The 19,487-nt window shown below is 40.6% G+C and overlaps 1 protein-coding gene across 3 annotated transcripts in view; it reads left to right on the top strand.

The window, feature by feature from the left end:
* The window catches only part of PTPRG (protein tyrosine phosphatase receptor type G), a 743,963-nt gene that overhangs the window by 668,338 nt on the left and 56,138 nt on the right, over positions 1–19,487 (top strand). For 2 of the 3 annotated variants that reach the window (XM_003273634.3, XM_030802031.1), the window contains exons 14-15: positions 5,275–5,361; positions 17,809–17,900. In XM_003273634.3, coding sequence (XP_003273682.1) covers positions 5,275–5,361; positions 17,809–17,900 — 179 coding nt within the window. The remainder of the gene's footprint in view (positions 1–5,274; positions 5,362–17,808; positions 17,901–19,487) is intronic. The other variant, XM_003273635.3, reaches the window with a different exon arrangement.

The following is a 19,487-nucleotide window of genomic DNA, read 5'->3' as shown; positions in this document are numbered from 1 at the left end:
CTCCACAGCCTACTTTTATAGTGCATGTTTGTGTGTCAAAAAGACACTCCAGGAAAAGGGGATGTCTCCGCTGCTGGACATGGTGGGAGTAAACTGGTTTGGAAGGCCAGATATAAATCATCCTTTGTTTTGGATTTGCCAAAATCATGTGGAAGAAAACTTCAGAAACCAATGATATTTTCAGGTGTTCTGGGAGCTGACTAGTGGTATTCACTCAGTTACATCTCCATTATTTGAGAAGATTTTGATGTTGAATAATATAACCTATATGGTCTTAGTCCCAGCTGATCAGTGCTAGTTTTCTTGATGTTAAATGTTTAATATCTTATTGACCATAACTGTAGCCTAGAAAAAGACTTTACAAAAGTATAGAGCAGCTTCACTTCTCAAATTCAGATAGGGCTGAGCTAACTGCAGATTCTGGAACAGAAAACTGGAAACTCTCTAAGTGGGAATTGTAACATCTGACCCAGGTTTGTTAAAATTTGGTATGAGAAGGATTTCACACTCTGATCTGGTAGATTCACTTCAGCACATGACCAAGCCATCTGTAAATTCTGTGGTAAATGAGTCAACACCAATTTAGCCACATATGCAAATAGGAAAAGGTCTCTCTTTTACTCTAAGTCCCATCTTTAGATTTTCGGAAATTTTGCCATGTGTTGGTGCCTCCTCATTAAGAATGCTGTTCATGAAAACAAGTGAGTTTTGTTGACATTGCAATTTTTTTTCTTCCCTGGATGTTCAGTGGGAGACAGAGTGTAATAAATATGAAGGGATGCAAACCGCAAATGTGTGGGGGATTTGTGTTGGCATAATGGAGGCTCAGGCAAACAAACAGATGCATGTGAGAGTCGAGAGTGGCACGTGGTAACACCCCTCTCTTGCTTGAGGGATGACTGACCACATGTGCCTCACTGGAACACAGATCCCTCCTGTACTGCCACAGTAGCAACAATGACACCAGAGCTGCTGTGAGCCCAGGCACATGCTCTTCACCCATCTGCTCTAGCGGCCGACACTTCCAGGTCTACTTGACGGTGACTGGATTTTGGTTATAGGTGTTTGTCCCCTTTTCACCCCAGCAAAGTCACAAAGGAGACAGGTGTCATAAGAATGACTTCTCCCATGCAGGTAACTGTGAAGATATAGGAAAAGGGAAACGCCCCTGTTAACCAGAAATAATGGCTGAATTAATACAAAGAACACCTTATGTTATTTAATCCTCCAGCAGCCATGCGTGGTAGGCAAGGCATCAGGGACTGCATCATCCTTGTCCCAAGAGAGGAAACGGTGTCCAGAAGGGGGAATGACTTGTCCAAGATCATAGAGCTTGTAAGTTTTAGAATTTCTCAGACTTAGGGTTTTGGGTTTTTTGTTGACTTAAGACCCTTTATGGCTGGCCTAGTTACTCCTTTGTTAGTTCATTCAACATTTCTTAAGCATCCAGTTAGTTCCAGGCACTGGAGAGCCATTGAGGGGACAGAGTTCCTGCATTTAAGGGGCTCATACCTTAGCGGAAGAGAGGAGCAGGTAAACCAAGGTAATCCCAAATAGAGGTCGAAAACTGGTGGTCTGCAGACCAGTTTTATTTAGCTGACATGTTTTTTAAAATCTTGAATTATTTAGAAAATGGAAAGATGTGATGAAAAACCCCAGTTATCTGGCTTCTTGTGATAAACTGGACAATGTAGCAACGTGTTCTCAGATTCCCTTGTGTCATTGGTGGCTGGATGGCGCCATGGTGGCCCATTTTTGAGAGGCTCTCCCTTGCCAGTTTGCCAGTCTCTGCCCTCCCCACTATTCCCTGCCTGTTTGGCCCCTGTGGGTGGTTGATTTTGCATTCCCCTGGGTTGCAATAGTGATCAAGGAAAATAGTGTGTTCTGGGAAGGACTCTGACCACAGCCAGGGTTAAGTGAGAAGAAGAGGGAGCCAAGAAGGATGTTTTGGAGGACAGAATGTTTGGGCTGTATTTTTTACAAAACAGAAAAAGGAGGCTGGGCGCGGTGGCCCATGCCTGTAATCTCAGCACTTTGGGAGGTCAAGGCGGGTGGATCACGAGGTCAGGAGTTCAAGAACAGCCTGGCCAAAATGGTGAAACCCATCTACTAAAAATACAAAAACAATTAGCCAGATGTGGTGGTGGGTGCCTATAATCCCAGCTACTTGGGAGGCTGAGGCAGAGAATTGCTTAAAATCGGAGGATGCAGTAGGTGGAGATCATGCCATTGCACTCCAGCCTGGGCAACAGAGCAAAACTCCATCTCAAAAAAAAAAACAAAAACAAAAACAGAAAAAGATAATGGACAAGTGCTCCAGGAAGAGGTCACTGGGTAGGAGATGACCCAGAAGCACTGGATCATGGCACATTCATTGTTTCTTAGGGCAAACTCTGCCAAACTGCCCTTCCTTTATGCAAAGCAAAGTCCACTGTTAACAGGTAGAATCAGATTCTTTTCTGGAAGATTCTACATGTACAAAGGCACTGGGTCAGTCGTGGTTGCTCAGTGTCCTCTTATGCTGAGGGAGAGAGTGAGAATCAAAAGGTAGGTTTATATAAAACTTTGTCTAGTCTGGAAAACTCTGAGCTTCCAAGTCATTATTTTTGGTGGGTTTGCGTGATCACCGTCTTTTCTACCAACAGGCCATTTACTGGACCACAGGTATTCTGGCATCATTTTTTTCTTTTAAAAGTGGTGAGTGTGCCATTCTTTTCTTTTTGGAACCCATATCTGTGGCCATATTTCAAGACTTTTTTTTAATCATTAGGAATAATTTTTACAGTTCAGCTTTTCAAAGCCTGACAATGTGTCAAGCCATTGGGGAGAGCTCAAGCACATTTTGTGGTGCCAAAATATGGCTTGCCTCAGAGGGTTTGAGTTTATGATGACACCGTGGTGTTAAACTATCTTGCTCTGAGATGCTAATAGGGATGGGGGTAGGGAGTCTTTTGAGGTCTCCAGCTGTTCCTGGAGGTGGTCACCCCTTTTTTTCTTTCTCCATGTGCCTGTGCTGGGAGATCTGGGTCACATGGCAGCTAATGCTGCAAATCCCAGGCAACTTTTTGCTCAATAACTGTTTCCCAAATGGCTACTCAGGGGCCTTTCAGAATTCACGAGAGCTGTCAGTTGTTATAGTAACCGGCCCCCTGCTGTCGAGTTGGCCCTGAGATGCCAGTGGAAGCTCTTGGAACAAGCTAACACATAGTCATTAGACAAAAGCGGAAAGAGATTCACTGCTAAAGGTTGCCAGTTAAACATGCTCCATGATACTTAAAAAGCTGGACTGATTCTGTTAGGGAAGCGGTGGGTGGGTAAATTTTTAAACCAAGCTTACTTTTCAGGAAAGGGAAACTCCTTGTATGTTCAGTCTATTCTAGGTAACAACCATCTTTCTTTGGATTTCTCAGAATTAACTGTCTTCTCCCCCCGGGGTTGATTATGTCTGTTCTGCTCGTTTGCTCAGGTAGCCTCAAATATCTCAATTATTCAAGATATTAGTTATTGATTCTGTGGCATTTGCTTCTCAGCAAAAGTGTTGTCAGTTTACGGGTGGTAGTTTTAAGCGCCTGTGATTGTGTGTGAGGAAAAACTGCGGAGATAGCCGGCTCTGCTCCAAAATTCCTGAAAGAGTGAATCTGGCAGAATTCAGAGTAGGGCTAAGGGTTGAGAAAAAGTCTAAATATTTTAGGAAGCTGCAAATTTCAAGTTTTTATGAGAATTTGTAAAAACATTCCAACAGACTCATGATTTCTTCAGATTAATGTTCGTAGCCACACTGAGTATATCCATGATGTTTGTAGGACAGTTGTTGTAGTTCCAGGATGTACTCAATAGAGGGAGACAAGAAGTTCTGTGTTACAGCAATCCTTCCCCCACTTTTAATCGTATTTCCAAGTTTGACTTCTCCAAGTTTTGGTTCCTGTGCCAAGCACTTTTACCCAATATGGAGTCTAATAATTAACACAATCATTGAAAGCTTGTATTAATGGTGAAGAAAACCTAACACTCAAGAATTAGAGGATGTTCATTCCTAGAAGTAAAAAACCACCAGCGGACTCAATAGTTAACAAAATGTTAACTCCTTTGGAATTACATACCTGGCTTCAGACTTCTTTGTGGGACTCAACAGAACTTCCAAAAAAAGAGAACTTCCATATATCTGAGTTTGTCATTACTGTTTTATCAACAGAGTTTGGAAAGAATAGGAATCATTTCACTGTGAAATCCTATGGCCCAGCTGGTTTGGGGGACTAAATATAATTAAATAAATACTTTCAAGTGTTCTTGTGTGACAGAAGTGCATCTTTCAAATTCTGTAGCCAAGTCTCAGATGCTACAGTTATTTAAGTTTTAAGGGGAAACTAAATATAGGACTTAATATATAGTAATAACTTGCCAACTGCTGTTCCCATCTCCCTGAGGTGCCTCTCCTATTTATTCTCCAATCTGTATTGTGAATTAAGAAAATGTTTGTTCTGAGATGAAAGCATGGGGTAAAAGACAAAACCCCAAATGTGTCTAATGGCACCAAATTCAGAGACATTTGTGGCAGAAGGGAGGACCAAATGATCTCCAAGTTCACTTTACTCCAGTGAATTTTTTTTTTTTTTTTTTTTTTTGGAGACGGAGTCTTGCTCTGTCACCCAGGCTGGAGTGCAGTGGCGCGATCTCGGCTCACTGCAAGCTCCGCCTCCCAGGTTCACGCCATTCTCCTGCCTCAGCCTCTCCGAGTAGCTGGGACTACAGGCGCCCGCCACCACACCCGGCTAATTTTTTGTATTTTTAGTAGAGACAGGGTTTCACCGTGGTCTCGATCTCCTGACCTCGTGATCCACCCGCCTCGGCCTCCCAAAGTGCTGGGATTACAAGCGTGAGCCACCGTGCCCGGCCTACTCCAATGATGTTTTAAGCCATTCTGTTTGCCAGGGCAGTGTGTCAAAAGGTGGAAGAGTGGGCATATGAATGACAAGGGTCATCACTGTGTTTGTGATATCCTAACCTTCCATTAACACCAGGTTAATAGAGGCTGTGAATATGTAAAGATGACTTACAAGACTAAAGTTCCCACTGGGTATTTCTTACCTCAGCATAAAAGCTCCTCATAAGCTCCTTTGTGCAAAAGCATCTTCTTTTCAAAATGTCACAGATGAGGCCTGATGACGGGGTCTGTCTGTGTTAGATGGGAGGGGAGGGCATTTGTATGGAACTCTTGGTGGCCAATTGAAAATACTGTATTCTACACCTGTTCTCTTTTGTTTTTTGTCCATTTAGAGGGTGTAACAAAATAAAGTCCAAGGGCTTTTCCAGACGTTTCCATGAAGTGCCTTCTTCTGGGGAAAGAGGAGAGAAGGGGAGCAGGTGAGGGGCGGTCAAGCTTAAGTGGGGGGTGTCTTGATGGCCGGGACTGGCTTGCCAAATTTTTGTTTTGTTGCCATGGGGATTAAAGTCTTGTAGATGGCACAGTGCTGAAACTCAGCTGCTTTACCTGAATTCCCAAAAGTAAGACTTGCAAATATCAATTCAGCTTGTGGGTAGCTGGTACCAATTAAAGTATGTCCTGTGTGTGCTTGCTTTGCTTTATTTTGCAGTTTTGGGGGTGTTGTTTCTGGGTTTGTATGTACTGGGGGTGCTCTATGTTTGTGTGTCTGTATGTGTGTTGCATCCATTTTCTTTCCAAATTTTCAGATACTTGCATGGTTTTGACCTTTTAAAAAAAACATATAATGCATGCATATAGCCTTATGTGAAAAATACCTCCTAGAAACCTAAATTTGTAGGTAAGTTAGGGATGAAGAGTAGGAAGGGGAGAGTGAAGTGAGCAAACGTGGATGTACTATGTGGTTTTCCTTAAGAATGGTGAATTTTTTTTTTTTTTTAAAGGAAACACATATGAGTTCTGGATAGTTTGAATACTTGGAAAAATTATTGTCCTGGAAAGATTTATAATAAATGTTTGGAACTCATGATTGTACAGTTTTAATCACTACACTTGAGTCTCTTGATAATATTTCTGTAAGGCCTGTCTTAGGCAAACTGTATTTAATATTAATATCTTTTAATATTAAATTGCTAATTAGACTAATTCACTAATCCATATTATGTCAGGAGCAGTCCCTTTTTACTTTTAATGAACCAATTTATAGGATTTATGTTAGAATTTTTACATGGAATGGTTCATCTCCGTTGGTTGTGGGTAAATGAGATTACTGAGATGAAATTTTAGATATCCAACTATTATAATCAGATAAACCTATGAAATCGGAGAAGGTATAGTTTAGGAGTTGTGACGGATTAATGAGAAAGTACATGATCGATTTTCTTTTACACTGTACTGTGTAATTTTGGCCTTGTAGGGAAAGCAATAACTGCTAACACTGGTAACTATATTATTCTGTGATCACTTTTTGCTTATTAATGTCTTTAATTTCTAATACATTTTCAAAACTAAGGACAGAAACTGAAATAGAAACTTCTCTGTATAGTTTTGGATTCAAAGACTAATCTTAAGAGAGGAAGACGTTGGACATCACTTAAATGCCTAACTGTCATACCCAGTCCATTATAAATATGTTGTGTTTTTGACTATAACACTTTAAAAAGCCAGCATCACCTTATGAATATCACAAAGATAAATGCACATCCAATTTCAAGTCCTCCCCAGAAGTGATGATGTAGCCTGCCAGACTATTTCTTTTATGTACTTCGACCCCCACATGTCAGTGGGCTCATTATAGATATATTTTAGATCCTAACAGAGATGCCCCAGTCTCTCTGGTGTCTTCTCTGCTGCTCAGTGAGGGAAGCACAATCAGTTTCATGTAGGTCTAGGAGTTGGGAACCATCTTGTGAAACTACAGGTATTTATAGAATCCCTCTGATTGTGAATCATATCATTTACTTTTTAAAATAGTGTAGCAGCTTAAAAGACAGACTTTGGCTCAGGGACATATGTGTTCTAACTGCAGCTCTGCCACTTCCTGGCCCTGCGACTAGAAAGAGTCCATAGGGCCTCAGTTTCCTTATCTAGAAAATGAGTCTAATGATAGTAACTTTTCATGAGGTTGTTGTGAAGATTAAGTGGGGGTAGTATATGTAAAATGCTTAGTGTGTGAAATATATTAACCCATGGAGAAGATGAGGAAATTCAGGCTCTGAGAAGTTGTCACTTGGCTAGGCCACCCTGCCTAAGTGGCTGCCTTGGGACTCCACTGCAGCGGCGTGAATCCTGAGCGGTACCCCGTCTCACAGCTACGTGTGCTATGCTAAGTACTCCATGAAAACGATACGGGCCAGATATAGATCTTGTACTCAAGGAGTGCCATGTCTGTGCTCTTCCTTATGCTAGCCACCCTGCTGTACTTTACAATTCCTCATTCTGGCCCACTGTCCCCTCTCCTTCCCTATGCTCTCTCCCCAGGCACTTTTGCTGCCTCCTTTCCTGACCCGTGTCCATCCTGCTGCTGTTCTATAAAAGGGTTTTGAAAGACAGGGTGCCGCCTACCTCTGCCAGGCTTCTGCAGGAGGCTGGAATGCAAGCACTTCAACCAGGCTCTCTCTCACCTTTGCCTTTTTCAGTCCGCTCCCATTTTCTTTCCTGGCTTGTATCTCCACCTAAAATGTGGCCAGGAATCAGAAGAAGAGCCCCCAGTGATAGCTAAATTGCAACCCTCCAAACAGCTACAAGAGCTGTTACGGAATTCCTACACATTAACTTCATGTGGCATTACTCTTCTGCCCCTGTCATCTCCCTGTCCCACAGCAGGAAGGAAGGAGACTGTGCCACTGAGACGCGTTGCACAGAGAATTGCTAAAAGCAGGACAACAGCTGTGAGAGGTGATTATCCTCCCAGAAAGGAGAAGAAAAAAACACTGAAGATCAGACCCAAGTATTTAATTTTTTAATAAAGCTGATTTAAGTTTTGAGTAGGTAATACTTGACATGATTCAAAATCAAAAAGTTTAAAATTATATGCACCACTAAATTACCATCCCATCACTCACCCACCCTGCTCCCTACCTCCTCACAAATAGGTAGCCCCTATTGCTAGTTTGTTGTCTATTCTTCCAGGGATTGTTACACATATATAAGCAAATAATGAATATCCTTTTATCCCCTTCTACACAGTGGAATACAGCATATGCGATCATGTGCCTTGCTATTCTCACTTAACACAGGTTTTCCCTATCCCTATATAATTTCCTCATTCTTTTACACAGAAGCATGGTATTCCTTTGTATAGATGTGTCATGATTTAATTAACCTATCCCCTGTGGCTGTCATTTTGATTGTTCTCCGTCTTTTGTTATTACAAACAATCGTGTGATTAATAAGTTTATGTGTCACTTTGCAAGTGGATAAGCATGTCTGCAGGAAAATTTTCAGAGGAAAATTTATTGGCTGTGTCCCAGGGTACATGCTATTGTGCATGTATGGTGCCAAATTGCCCTCCATAATGGGGTACCAAGGTGGGCTTCTCTCTGCAGTCTGTGAGCATGCCTATTTCCCTACAGCCAACCCAGCACACTGCATTTTCAAACTTTGGCCTTTTTACTAACCTCATAGGTGAAAAAGAAACGGTGTCTCGGTGTGGTTTTAATGTATTATCTCTTACTATAAGTGGGATTGAACCATTTGTTTTTCTGTAAACTGTTTATATCTTTTGCTTATTTTTTCTTTGAGTTATTGGTCTTTTTATAATGAAGAGAGATAATCCCTTGGTAGCAATATGGTTTGCAAATATTTTTTCCCAATTCATAGTTTACTTCTTAACTGTACTTATGGTTCTTCTTTGATGTTTATATAATCAGATTTATCTATATTTTCTGCTTTGTTTTCTAGATTTTGAGTTTTCTTTTAAAAGTCTCTCCATTCTGAGGTTATTCTTTTTTAAAATTACTTTTATGGTTTCAAATTTTAATAGTAAATTCATTTGGAATTTAACCTGGTTGATCGTGTGATGTCTGAATCTACTTTTTTTTCCCCCCCTAGATGGTCTCAAGTATTTTAAAAAAATACTGCAATCTGGGGCTTAGTGAAGAGGCATATAATACCTTCTTAGATCCTTAAAATATCACTCACAGCAAAATACAGTCAATCAGTATATTAACAAAATAAGGAGTTGCCAAAAGGCTTTTACCCAGACATTTTAGATTATAAATACTGAAAAATATGTGCAGTAAATAAAATGTGAATTTCATTTCTTACCTCCTCCCCAAAATAAGTTGGACTATCACATCACCATTAACCTTCCAAAATCAGTGGGATATTGTGTCAGTGCCTTAAAACTGTGGCAAATGAGGTGGAGAGCCCCTCAAGCCTCAGTCCAGATGTTCAGAATATTCCAGTCTAGGGTCTGAAGGGTGAGACAGCCACCTTAAAGCCCCTGACTTCAAGCCTTCTTTTCTGGGTGATAGCTGGAAGCCTTGGGAAGTACTGTCCAGGGCTCACTTTCTCAAAGCCAGCTATACTATAAGAACTGTCATGGTCTCTTCAAAATGTGGTTTCTGAAGAGACCTTTTCTCTCTTACCTCCTGGAAAGTATTACCAGTACTTCAGTCAGAACTAGGTATCTGCAAGGATTTCTTGGCAAACTTAATGCCTAGCTAAGAGAATATAGTTTTGAGACCACTTTTGTGCCTATAATTTATCATTTTCTCCCACCTTCCTAAAGATGTTAATTGCAGGCAATTTGAATCATCCAATAAAATTCTCACTATGGGAATCAGATTTTTGTCACTTCTCACTGTACCAAAAGTCGACTAGGCCATCTCTCCTATTCATGTGAAATCCAAAATATTTTTGAAACATTCTCTCCTCGTTTTCGTATCTGTTTCCTGTTTCACACCCCATCCATCATTGCATGATTGTGTTCTCTTTTTTCTTCCCTTTTCCCTTTCTCTCTCCTCATATCTGTTAAGCCCTGCTTATCTAAGGTATGACAGCCATATGCCCTGGGACTTCCACAGCCCTCATGTGAAACTTGCCATTTGATTATCCCCCAAAGCACATTGACATTTGTCAAATCTCACGCCCCCTTTTATGATTTGGAAAATATGGCCACTAGAAACATATTTTGGTTTGAGTTTTTCTTTTGAGAAGATCCCTTCCGGAAGAGATACTACAAGTGTAAACTGAGTTTTATAAACTGAATCATTTAACATGCCATAAAGGAAACTTAACAGCAAGTGAGTTGTTGTATATGAAAAATCTCAACTTAGAACTTACATTGGGCTCCTTTCCAAGTGGAATCCCGGAGTTATTTCAGACACTCCTCTTTGAAGAAAAGCCCAACAACGCCTACAGCCTTTTTCTTTTATTGTTGTATTTGTCACTTCAATTTCTTGAAACATTTTGCCCTAATAAATCAATCCATGCCTTTTTAATACAGCTCTCAATCATCTTCCTTGAAGGCATGTGAACATTTTCAACTTTCTATTTGTAAGTGGCTGTTATTCATGCAGGGTTTACTACAACAGATCCGTTTACAAAAGTAAATATTAATGCGATTTCTTTTCTTGACAGCATGAAAATAAATGGGATGATTAGCGGATATGCCACTGTAAATTTAAATGAGGGCAGTGTGTAAATCAGTTAAGATTATATAATTAATATTCAGCAGCAGCTCAGCTAACTGCCCTCTGTAGTCTGCAATTAGAATTTTGAGCTACACACTGCTAATAAACTCTTTGTCACCCTGATGTGATTATAGAACCATTGAGTTTAATTTGAAGACAGTGACTTGGTTTCTAATTCCTATATACCAACAATCAGTTAGTTCATGATTCCGGGTTTTCATACGAGTCTGGAGGCCACACTGTGGTCCTCCCCCCTGCCCATGTCCAGTAGTCATGGCGTTGTTCAGGGCAGTGTTGTGGTAAGCGGAGGACCCGGGATGAGAACAGTGTGACATCCCAAGCTTCTCAAAGTGGGTGTACACGTTGACCCAGATGTCTGTAGACCTCAGAAACCCCTTTTTCCTATAAGCAGGTTTGGAGACCTGCCTTTTAAGGAGGTTTGTTTGTTTGTTTTTTAATACAGCAGTGTTGTGTGGAATTCCAGACATTTCTAATGTTCAGTCTTTCTGCACTCAAGTTCAGCACTTTGCTTCTGAAAAATATTGGTCACTAAATTATTTCCAGGTTCTTGTCAGAAGGGCAGAAAGAGATATAAGAAAATCGTTAGCTCATATCAGAGGTTATCTAAACAGGTTCCCGGAAAAACAGAAGCCACAGAAGAAAAGGCCTTTATGCAGAAATTTGGTCATTCTGGATATTCTTCCTTAAGAATGTATCAAATTCCTGGGTGGAAATGGGGGGTCAGAAGTCTAGAGGGTTTTTTTTGTTTGTTTTGGTTATTTTGCTACATTTTGTTTGGGTAGTAAGTCTCTATAACTGGAATTTTATTAATACTTCCAAAGGACTGTCAGAGCAGCTGGGCGTGTGTGTGTTTCATTAGTCAAGAAGGCCAATTAAACATACTGGAACCTGTCATGTGCTGGCAGTGTATATTTTTCAGCAGGGAGCTCAGGGACTTGACGTTGACAGCTGATACTGGCCGATGTGTTTCACATCCTGACTAAAAGATGTACTCTGCACGTTGTGTGTGCTCTGTTTTCCCAAGTAGACTTTAATTTTTAAAGAGGTCTTTATCCTTAAAGTATCTCCCTTATTTGAAAGCATGGAAGGTTATTTCTAGAAATTTCAGTCCAAGAGAAAATATTCCTAATCATAAGCTTCATGTGTCCCATGTGGGCTTTTAAGAAGCCATGCATACTTGCACATTCCTACCATCAGGGCTTCAGACACTGTACAGATCTGGACCACAGGTGTGGGTTGTGGGCTTGAAACCCAGAAAACTGCTAACCAGACGCCATACAGATTTGATCAGCTACTATCACACATTACCCTCTGGACTTCCAATCAAACCTTTCTTAGAAATCTTTTGAAGATATATGAGCCCATGTTTGGTTTTCTAAAAAGGGATGAATGAATGGAGAGTAACATAGGAAGCTTGCTTCCAGTCTGCTACTTGGAACTTTCTATAGAAATGTGCATAGATCTAATATGTTAGTCATCTTTGGTCAAGCACCAGAAGCACTTGGGTAGCATTTAGGGCTATGCTGTAAGAAAAGTGCGTTCTTTTGAACAGGGACGCTCATTCAGTGCGGCAAAATGCTTACTCTGTGAGAGGCATATGAGAAACAGGACCAACTTAGGGACCAACAGATTCACATCTCCCGTTTCACTTTCATTCTGTCTCACATACCCACTGAGTTCGAACTGAGGAAATAACTTGTGCAAACTGAGCTCTTTCATGTACCCATCTGGGAGCATTCAGTGAATGTTCCACGTAAGTCCCTCTATCTTGGGTATCTTGTTGATGGGGGTGGGCTTTAGAAAGCCATCTAAAACAGTGGTTTTCCAGTTTGTTTAAGTGGCAGGAAACTTGGAATTCAAGATGTCGGAACATCATTAAATATTGACAACTTCAATGCCTTCATAGAAACCGAAATTAATTTTCCTACCAGACAAGTATAGCAGTCCACAAGGGTGGATTCTCAGGAATGATTTTCCCTTTCTCACAGTGGTTCATAGTTGGACACAGTACATACCAGAATCCCTAGAGGGAGTCTTCACAATACACAGAGCTATAGATACCCCACCCTGCACCTGCTCTGTTAGAATCATCATGAATGGGGCTTACCCTGCCTGGGTATTCTAAAAGCTCCCTAAGCCAAAGAGCTATGCACTCCTTGTTAATAACCACCATGTGACTGATACTTTACTGATAAGAGAGAGAGAGAGACTGAGAGACAGACTGACTGACTGTTCAGGGCCCTCCAAAATTTAGGCCTACCTAAATCAGAGAACTTAAAGTGTCAGAAAGATATATGCTGCAAATGTACAATAGGGGGAAGTAGAAGATAACTAATTCGGGTCATTACTAGGCCTGTCAGAGTCAGTGAAAATAATGTTACCTGGCCTCAGTTTCTTAAAGGGCACAGACAGCACCCAGGGGTTGGGGAGGGGATGGGAAGTAAAAGGGCAGAGGTGGAAACATGAAATATATGGTGGGGAATCATTGGATTATATTTTGTAGTTAAATTTGTAAATATACTTTTTCATTACAAACATGATCTATTTCATTGATTTCCCTTTTTAGAGTACTTACATATACAAATGTTTAGTGAAGAGAAATTATAATTTTGGAAAATGGCTCTTTGTGATCCTAGAAATCTGATTCATTCAGGGAGGGTCTGTAAGGGTAAGTTGGTTGAAAGAGAATTAGACCTAGACAGAAAATTGAAATTGCATGCTCAGTGACACACATAAGCACTTCGAAAAATACTTCTTTTTTTTTTTTTTGAGACCAAGTCTCGCTCTGTTGCCCAGGCTGGAGTGCAGTGGTGTGATCTCGGCTCACTGCAACCTCCGCCTCCCAGGTTCCAACGTTTCTTCTGCCTCAGCCTCCCGAGTAGCTGGACTACAGGCACATGCCACCACACCTGGCTAATTTTTGTATTTTTAGTACAGACGGGGTTTCACCATCTTGGCCAGGCTGGTCTCAAACTCGTGATCCACCCACCTCAGCCTCCCAAAGTGCTGGGATTACAGGCATGAGTCACCGTGTCTGGGTAGCGCTTTGAGAAATTCTATCTCCATTCCCCTGAGCTCAAAATTAGAGATAATACTGCCTCCTTAAGTAGATCACAGTTCAGAGGTTTAGAGGCATTAAAACTTGTGTTTTTCTTTCCTTTTCTCCAAAATCCCTGCTTTTGCTTTTTTTATTCCTGGATACCTCTGAAGGTCAAGAAACATAATTTCTCACGGAAATTCCCTGAAATGAGCAAGTTAAAATACAATGTCATGTGATACGCAGCTGCTTTTCTTAGATATTAAACACAGTGTAGAATTTGTACATGGAACGGGACCATCTTCATATTGTTAAGGATCATGAAAAGCTGACAACAGACTGACCACCTTCATCAGTACCTGGCCCAGAGTAGACCCCCAATAGATAGTTATTAAAGGAATAAATTAAACACCAGCATCGTAATGCCTCCATGAAATGGAAGATTAAGCAAACATTAATAAAGAGGATGCCAGTCTATATTTGTTATCAAGGAGAGATGCATATAGAATGATCTCATTTCATTTTTTAAAAATAAAACTCCCATATAGTCCCAGCTACTCAGGAGGCTGAGGCACAAGAGGTGTGAGAATCGCCCGAACCTGGGAGGCGGAGGTTGCAGTGAGCTGAGATCGCGCCACTGCACTCCAGCCTGGATGACAGAGCGAGACTCCATCTCAAAATAAAATAAAATACATACTCCCCCAACACCCAGAAAAAAAAAAAAAGGAAAACAGCCCATCTGTCTATATTTGGGTGAGATTATAATAACAGCCCACAGATTGATCTCCTTGTTCCATTTCTGCTGCCCTCTAATCCATTCATCATGTAGCAGCCAAAATGAGCTTTCTGAAAGAAGCAAATCAGACGGTGCCTCTCCATGGATTAAAGCCTTTCAGTGACTTTCCCCTGCTCCTAGACGCCAATGAAGGTTCTTTGGTCTGCTGGATCCTGCATGATCTGGCTCTGGCCTGCCTCTCCAACCTTGCTTTCCACAGCCTTTCCCTTGCCTCTGGCTTCCTTCCAGTTTCCTAAAATGCGCCAAACTCCCTCTGCTCCAAGGCTCTTCAACTAACTGCTTGACTTGCCTAAAATGGTCTTCCTCCAGAGTTTCACAGGGTTAGACCTCCTTAATCAGGCCTCAGCTCAAATGCCACCTCCTCAGTGAAGTCCCTTCCTTCAGCCGACTTCATTTACCACCACATCATTCTTATTTTCTTCATTGTTCTTGACTATTTGAAGCAATTTGTTTGCTTGTTGTGGATTTTTCCCCATGAAGACATAAATACTAGGAGGGTAGGTGCCTTGTGTGTCTTGTTTATCATTGTGCTCCCACCTCCTCACTGCAGATGATCAAGGAATAGTCAATAAATGAGGAAAAGTATACAGGGATAGACCTCAAAATATTAATAGTGATCATCACTCGGAGGAAGATTTTGGGTGTTTTTAATTGATTTTTTTTCTTTTCATTCATTTGTGTTACCTAATTTTTCTGCAAAGATCATCTGTTGCTTATATAATACTTTATCAATTACTCCAGTGCTTAGCCAGGCTTAAGGAAGTAGTTTTAAGGATTGCAGACAGCGGCGGGAATGTGTTGTCTGCATACTTGATGCTGTGCAGTGGGTGCTGAATAAACATTTGCCAAATCCATTGAAATCTTTATTCTACGGGAAGACATGCCCCACAAAGTTCTGTAGTTAGTTGCCCACCCATATATTTGTGTGGGAGGCAAGTGCATGATGTGCAGCAAGGTACAGATGCGGAGCTTTGTCTCCCGGGTTTCTGATCCTTATCCCCAGTCGTGTGCTTTTCTCTGGCAATCATGGAGTTATTTTGCTCCAGGGAAAATCCATTATAAACAGCAGCACATGGGGCACTAGAGTGTGATTTGCTTCAGTACACACTGCTTTTTTCAAAGATAATGTGGAGCCTGCAGTTCCACATATAACTGAGAGACTGGCTAAACTGTCTGCCTGTCTTGTAGGGAAAAAAAAATCTACAATATAGTATATATATCCTTTCCAAGTCACTTTAACAGTAACTTGGCCAATAACAAGTGTATTTACTAATAGCTTTACATTTTAGAAGTCTAATAGCCATAATAATTATAGTCTTAAAATCAAAGTTACTTCTTGCATGCATTTGTTTTTTTACAAGTTAAAGTCTAACCCAGTAAATTGCATCCCATTCATCTTAGTGACTTAGAGCACTTATTTGGGCTATTAAGTAGTTGAATAGCTGTCCTCTAACTCAACAAAAGCAGGTTTTCCTTAGCTATGATACTGGACGGTTAAGGCTTTCATTCATTTGTGAAGTCCATAACCTGTGTTTTAACTTTAATGTTACATTCTGGAAATCTGTGCAAATTGGGGAACATGGGGGAGGAGAGGAAGGAATCCAAGAGTAGAAAACTTAATAAGTAATTTAGAGAGAGAAGGAAGTTATCTCAAACATCAAAATAATTTTTTTACATAGATTTCCATTGCTTTACATTCAGAAGATTTGGTTAACACCAGAGCCCTATAATATTATGTGCATTTCATATCCATGTAGCTGAAGTCTCACTAACTTATGTTCTTCACAATTTTAGGTAAAGGCAGCTAAGCAAAGAGTGATGAAAACTTGTTTTATTATTTATATTATAAATGCTGAGCAATTCATAGGAAAAAAAAACACACTCATTTTTCTTCAGGGCTCTATTAGAGTAGTCCTGGGAGGCATGTGTCAAGAGTTGTAGTAACTGACGTTCAAAATCTCCTAATGCTATGGAGCAGCAGTCTAGATTGATTCTAGAGCACTATCCAAATGGAAACTGCTTAGAGCTACTTTCCATCTGAAAACAGGCACTGCTTAAAGAACAGCGCTTCACACTATGACATGTGATCATTTCTGATTGCGTATAGTTATAATAGCCTGTATAAAAGCTGAGATGGAAACATCTTTGTAACTCTGTGGTCTCTTCACTCCCACGGAGATCTTGTTTTTTGTATTTTCTTGATTTTTCTCTAACCTTCCCAACCCTAGCCCCTTCTTTGGCCTCACAGAAACAGGGTGTGCCCAGCAGAACCATCCCAGGATATTTTTGATTAGATTGAGCAAAGACAACTGTGAAGAAAAGTTGACTTATCTGGTAGTTGGAATACGGGCCCCAGAAAAAGCAAAGCTGTAATGTGTGTAAATGTTGTTTGGTGTGCGATGCCAGAGGAGGAGGACAGATCCCAGTGACACTGTGCACCAGAAGGATGCCGCCTGCTTGGCTAAAAGACCCAGCAGTAGGGCCAGCTATTGTAAAGCCCCTCTGCCAAATGAACAGGGACCCTTCTCTGGTCACAATAGCCATTCACGCTGAGCAGCTTCATTAAATATTCAGCCTGTGCTTCCGGCAGCTCATTAGGGCCGCAATGAGCAGTGACGTGGATGCAGGAAAGCTGAGGGCCAGCCAGCATCGGAGGCAGAGGCTGAGTGAGCTGCTGATGGCTTTTCTCTTCATTGCCTGTCCTATGATGACCAGTGTGTGCTCTCTGCTTTGCTTGAAATACAGGTAAAAAAAAAAAAAAAAAAAAACAAGCAGATGACACTTAAAGGCTTCAAGACCTTGTCTCAGATGTTGTCTGGCAAGGGCCCCGTGATTCTGAGTGCTTGCCTTCCTGAAGCCCTCTGACCCCTTTAAAGAGCTGTCTGAGGCTTTGGGGGCCTTTGCTAAGCATGAACAATGTGGTGCTATTGTGTACTTGGGCTGTTTGATGACGATATTGGAAGCGGATACAAGGTGTGGTTTTGAACTTGGTGCTGGGGATTTAGAATAGCAATTTATTCCTCTGTAACATACCAAATTTAGAAATATTGTGAGATAACCCTAGCGGTCTGTGTGGTAGGTTTACTCTCTACCATGTTTTCATGTATTTGAGTAGTTAAATACTAAGCCTTTCCCTTTGAACTATCAGGTTGGATGCAGTGATGATAAAAAAAAAAAAAAATGGATATTCTTTAGCAATTTGGGGCCCTTCCAACAGGCTGAATGTTGTCCTTGTATCTTGTTACTTTTACATGAGTTTACCCTCCGTGCTGTGTGATGTTTAAAGCTGGGAAGATCTGCAAAATAAGAATTAAAAGAAGATGAACTCAGATAAAGTATATTCTATTATTGACATGTTTTTCTCTTTTCTGCACAGAAAATGTTTTCAGACTGCTCATTTCTATGTGGAAGACAGCAGTTCACCTCGAGTGGTCCCTAATGAAAGTATTCCTATTATTCCTATTCCGGGTAAGTAAGACACTGCCCTTACTTCCAATGGGCTAATTGTTTTTCTCTTTTATTCTCAGTTTTATGTGATAAAACAACAAAATATTTTATAGCCTTTTAAAGCTTGCCCAGTATAAGATATCCTTAACTGAGAGTAATTTAATGAATACTCCTTTACCTATCTGCAAAGTAATAAAACTCTCTTTAGAGGAACAAATAACTGAGTTAATGTAGTATACAGTCATATGCAGGAAAGGGAAGTACAGTAGAAAAAAGGGAAAAACCGTACAAAAACATTCTTAGTATCTACTTGGACTAAATTTCATTTGCATAGGCAATTTGTGCTTATATTTTTAAATCACAATTTGTGACACATTTTTTTAAAGGTGATATTTTTGTAAGATTCTTTCCTCTGAAAATCATGTATCTTAATATTCAAAGTTTTGGTTCTTATGATGGTTGTGTGGAAATAGAGGGATACATTACCGGTCTGGTGGATATTTCACTTTTCTTCTGGTAAGAAGATAAAGCACTTGGTTAGTGTTGGGGTAGGGAATGGTGGAGTGCACACTGTAGTGAATCCTAGCAAATGCCATAGGCATTTAGAAGTTCAGCAGTGGGTTAGGTGTAATAGGATGTGGGATTTGAAGATCTCACCCACCATTTTTATTTGGCATCCCTTCTTCTTTGCCAGATTTTAACTTTCTACGTCCTGGTTTCATTATTTGCTTCCAAATACGTATCTTCAGATATTTCAGATACATCTATCCTCTTGACATTACTCTTTTGCAAACAGAAGCATCACTTTGATTATAATGCCACCCCTCCTCCACACCTGAAGCTCCCCCATCCTGCTGATCTGCCCTATTCTCCATAATGCTTTCCTCCAACTAATGTGCTGTTTATTTTACTTTTTTGTTTGCTCTCTTCCCACTACAATGAGAGCTTTATAAGGGCAAGTGGCTGTATCTTCAGTGCTAAAATAATTCTTGGTACATAGTAGGTATTCTTTAAATACTTAAATGAATGAACGTTAGAAAAATTTCCTTAAAGTTCTAAAAAGGTCTTGGCTGTGAAACTCAGAGGTACAGTCATTCTTTGGGTACCATGGAGAAATGTTTCTATTGTTTGCAGATTGTCACTACGTGTGGTTATGGTTGTGGACTGAATTGCCCTGTAATGTGTCTGTATATCGCTAAGTCATTAGATATTACTGGGATTGTCCATGTTTTGTACATTCTAGTCAGCTTTTCTCACTGAAACTTGTCACACAGAAACAAGAAGATTAACAGAAAGTCTTTGATTAAGTTCCTCTTGGAGTATTTTGTGGCTGCTAAACTAATTCCCATAAAGATAGGATAAGTTTTGTGTTACTGTGTGTTCTCCACTAACCCTGCCCCTTTATCCTTGCTGAAGGAAACTACTTTTCCTTTGAGAGGAGAGAAGGCAGACAGGAATCATCCGTCTTCATCAGCATGAAATAAGTAGTTTCATTGAATCTACTGGATTTGCACAATAGTGTGCATATACTTTTTCCTCTTGCTTTACCTACAATATGTGTTGACCACTGGAAAATTCCTGGCAGCCTTTCTCCCCTCTGACCTGATT

This window comes from Nomascus leucogenys, chromosome 21 (genome assembly GCF_006542625.1).
Source record: "Nomascus leucogenys isolate Asia chromosome 21, Asia_NLE_v1, whole genome shotgun sequence".
Classification (NCBI taxonomy): Eukaryota; Metazoa; Chordata; class Mammalia; order Primates; family Hylobatidae; genus Nomascus; species Nomascus leucogenys.
This window is presented reverse-complemented; position numbering and strand designations above follow the sequence as displayed.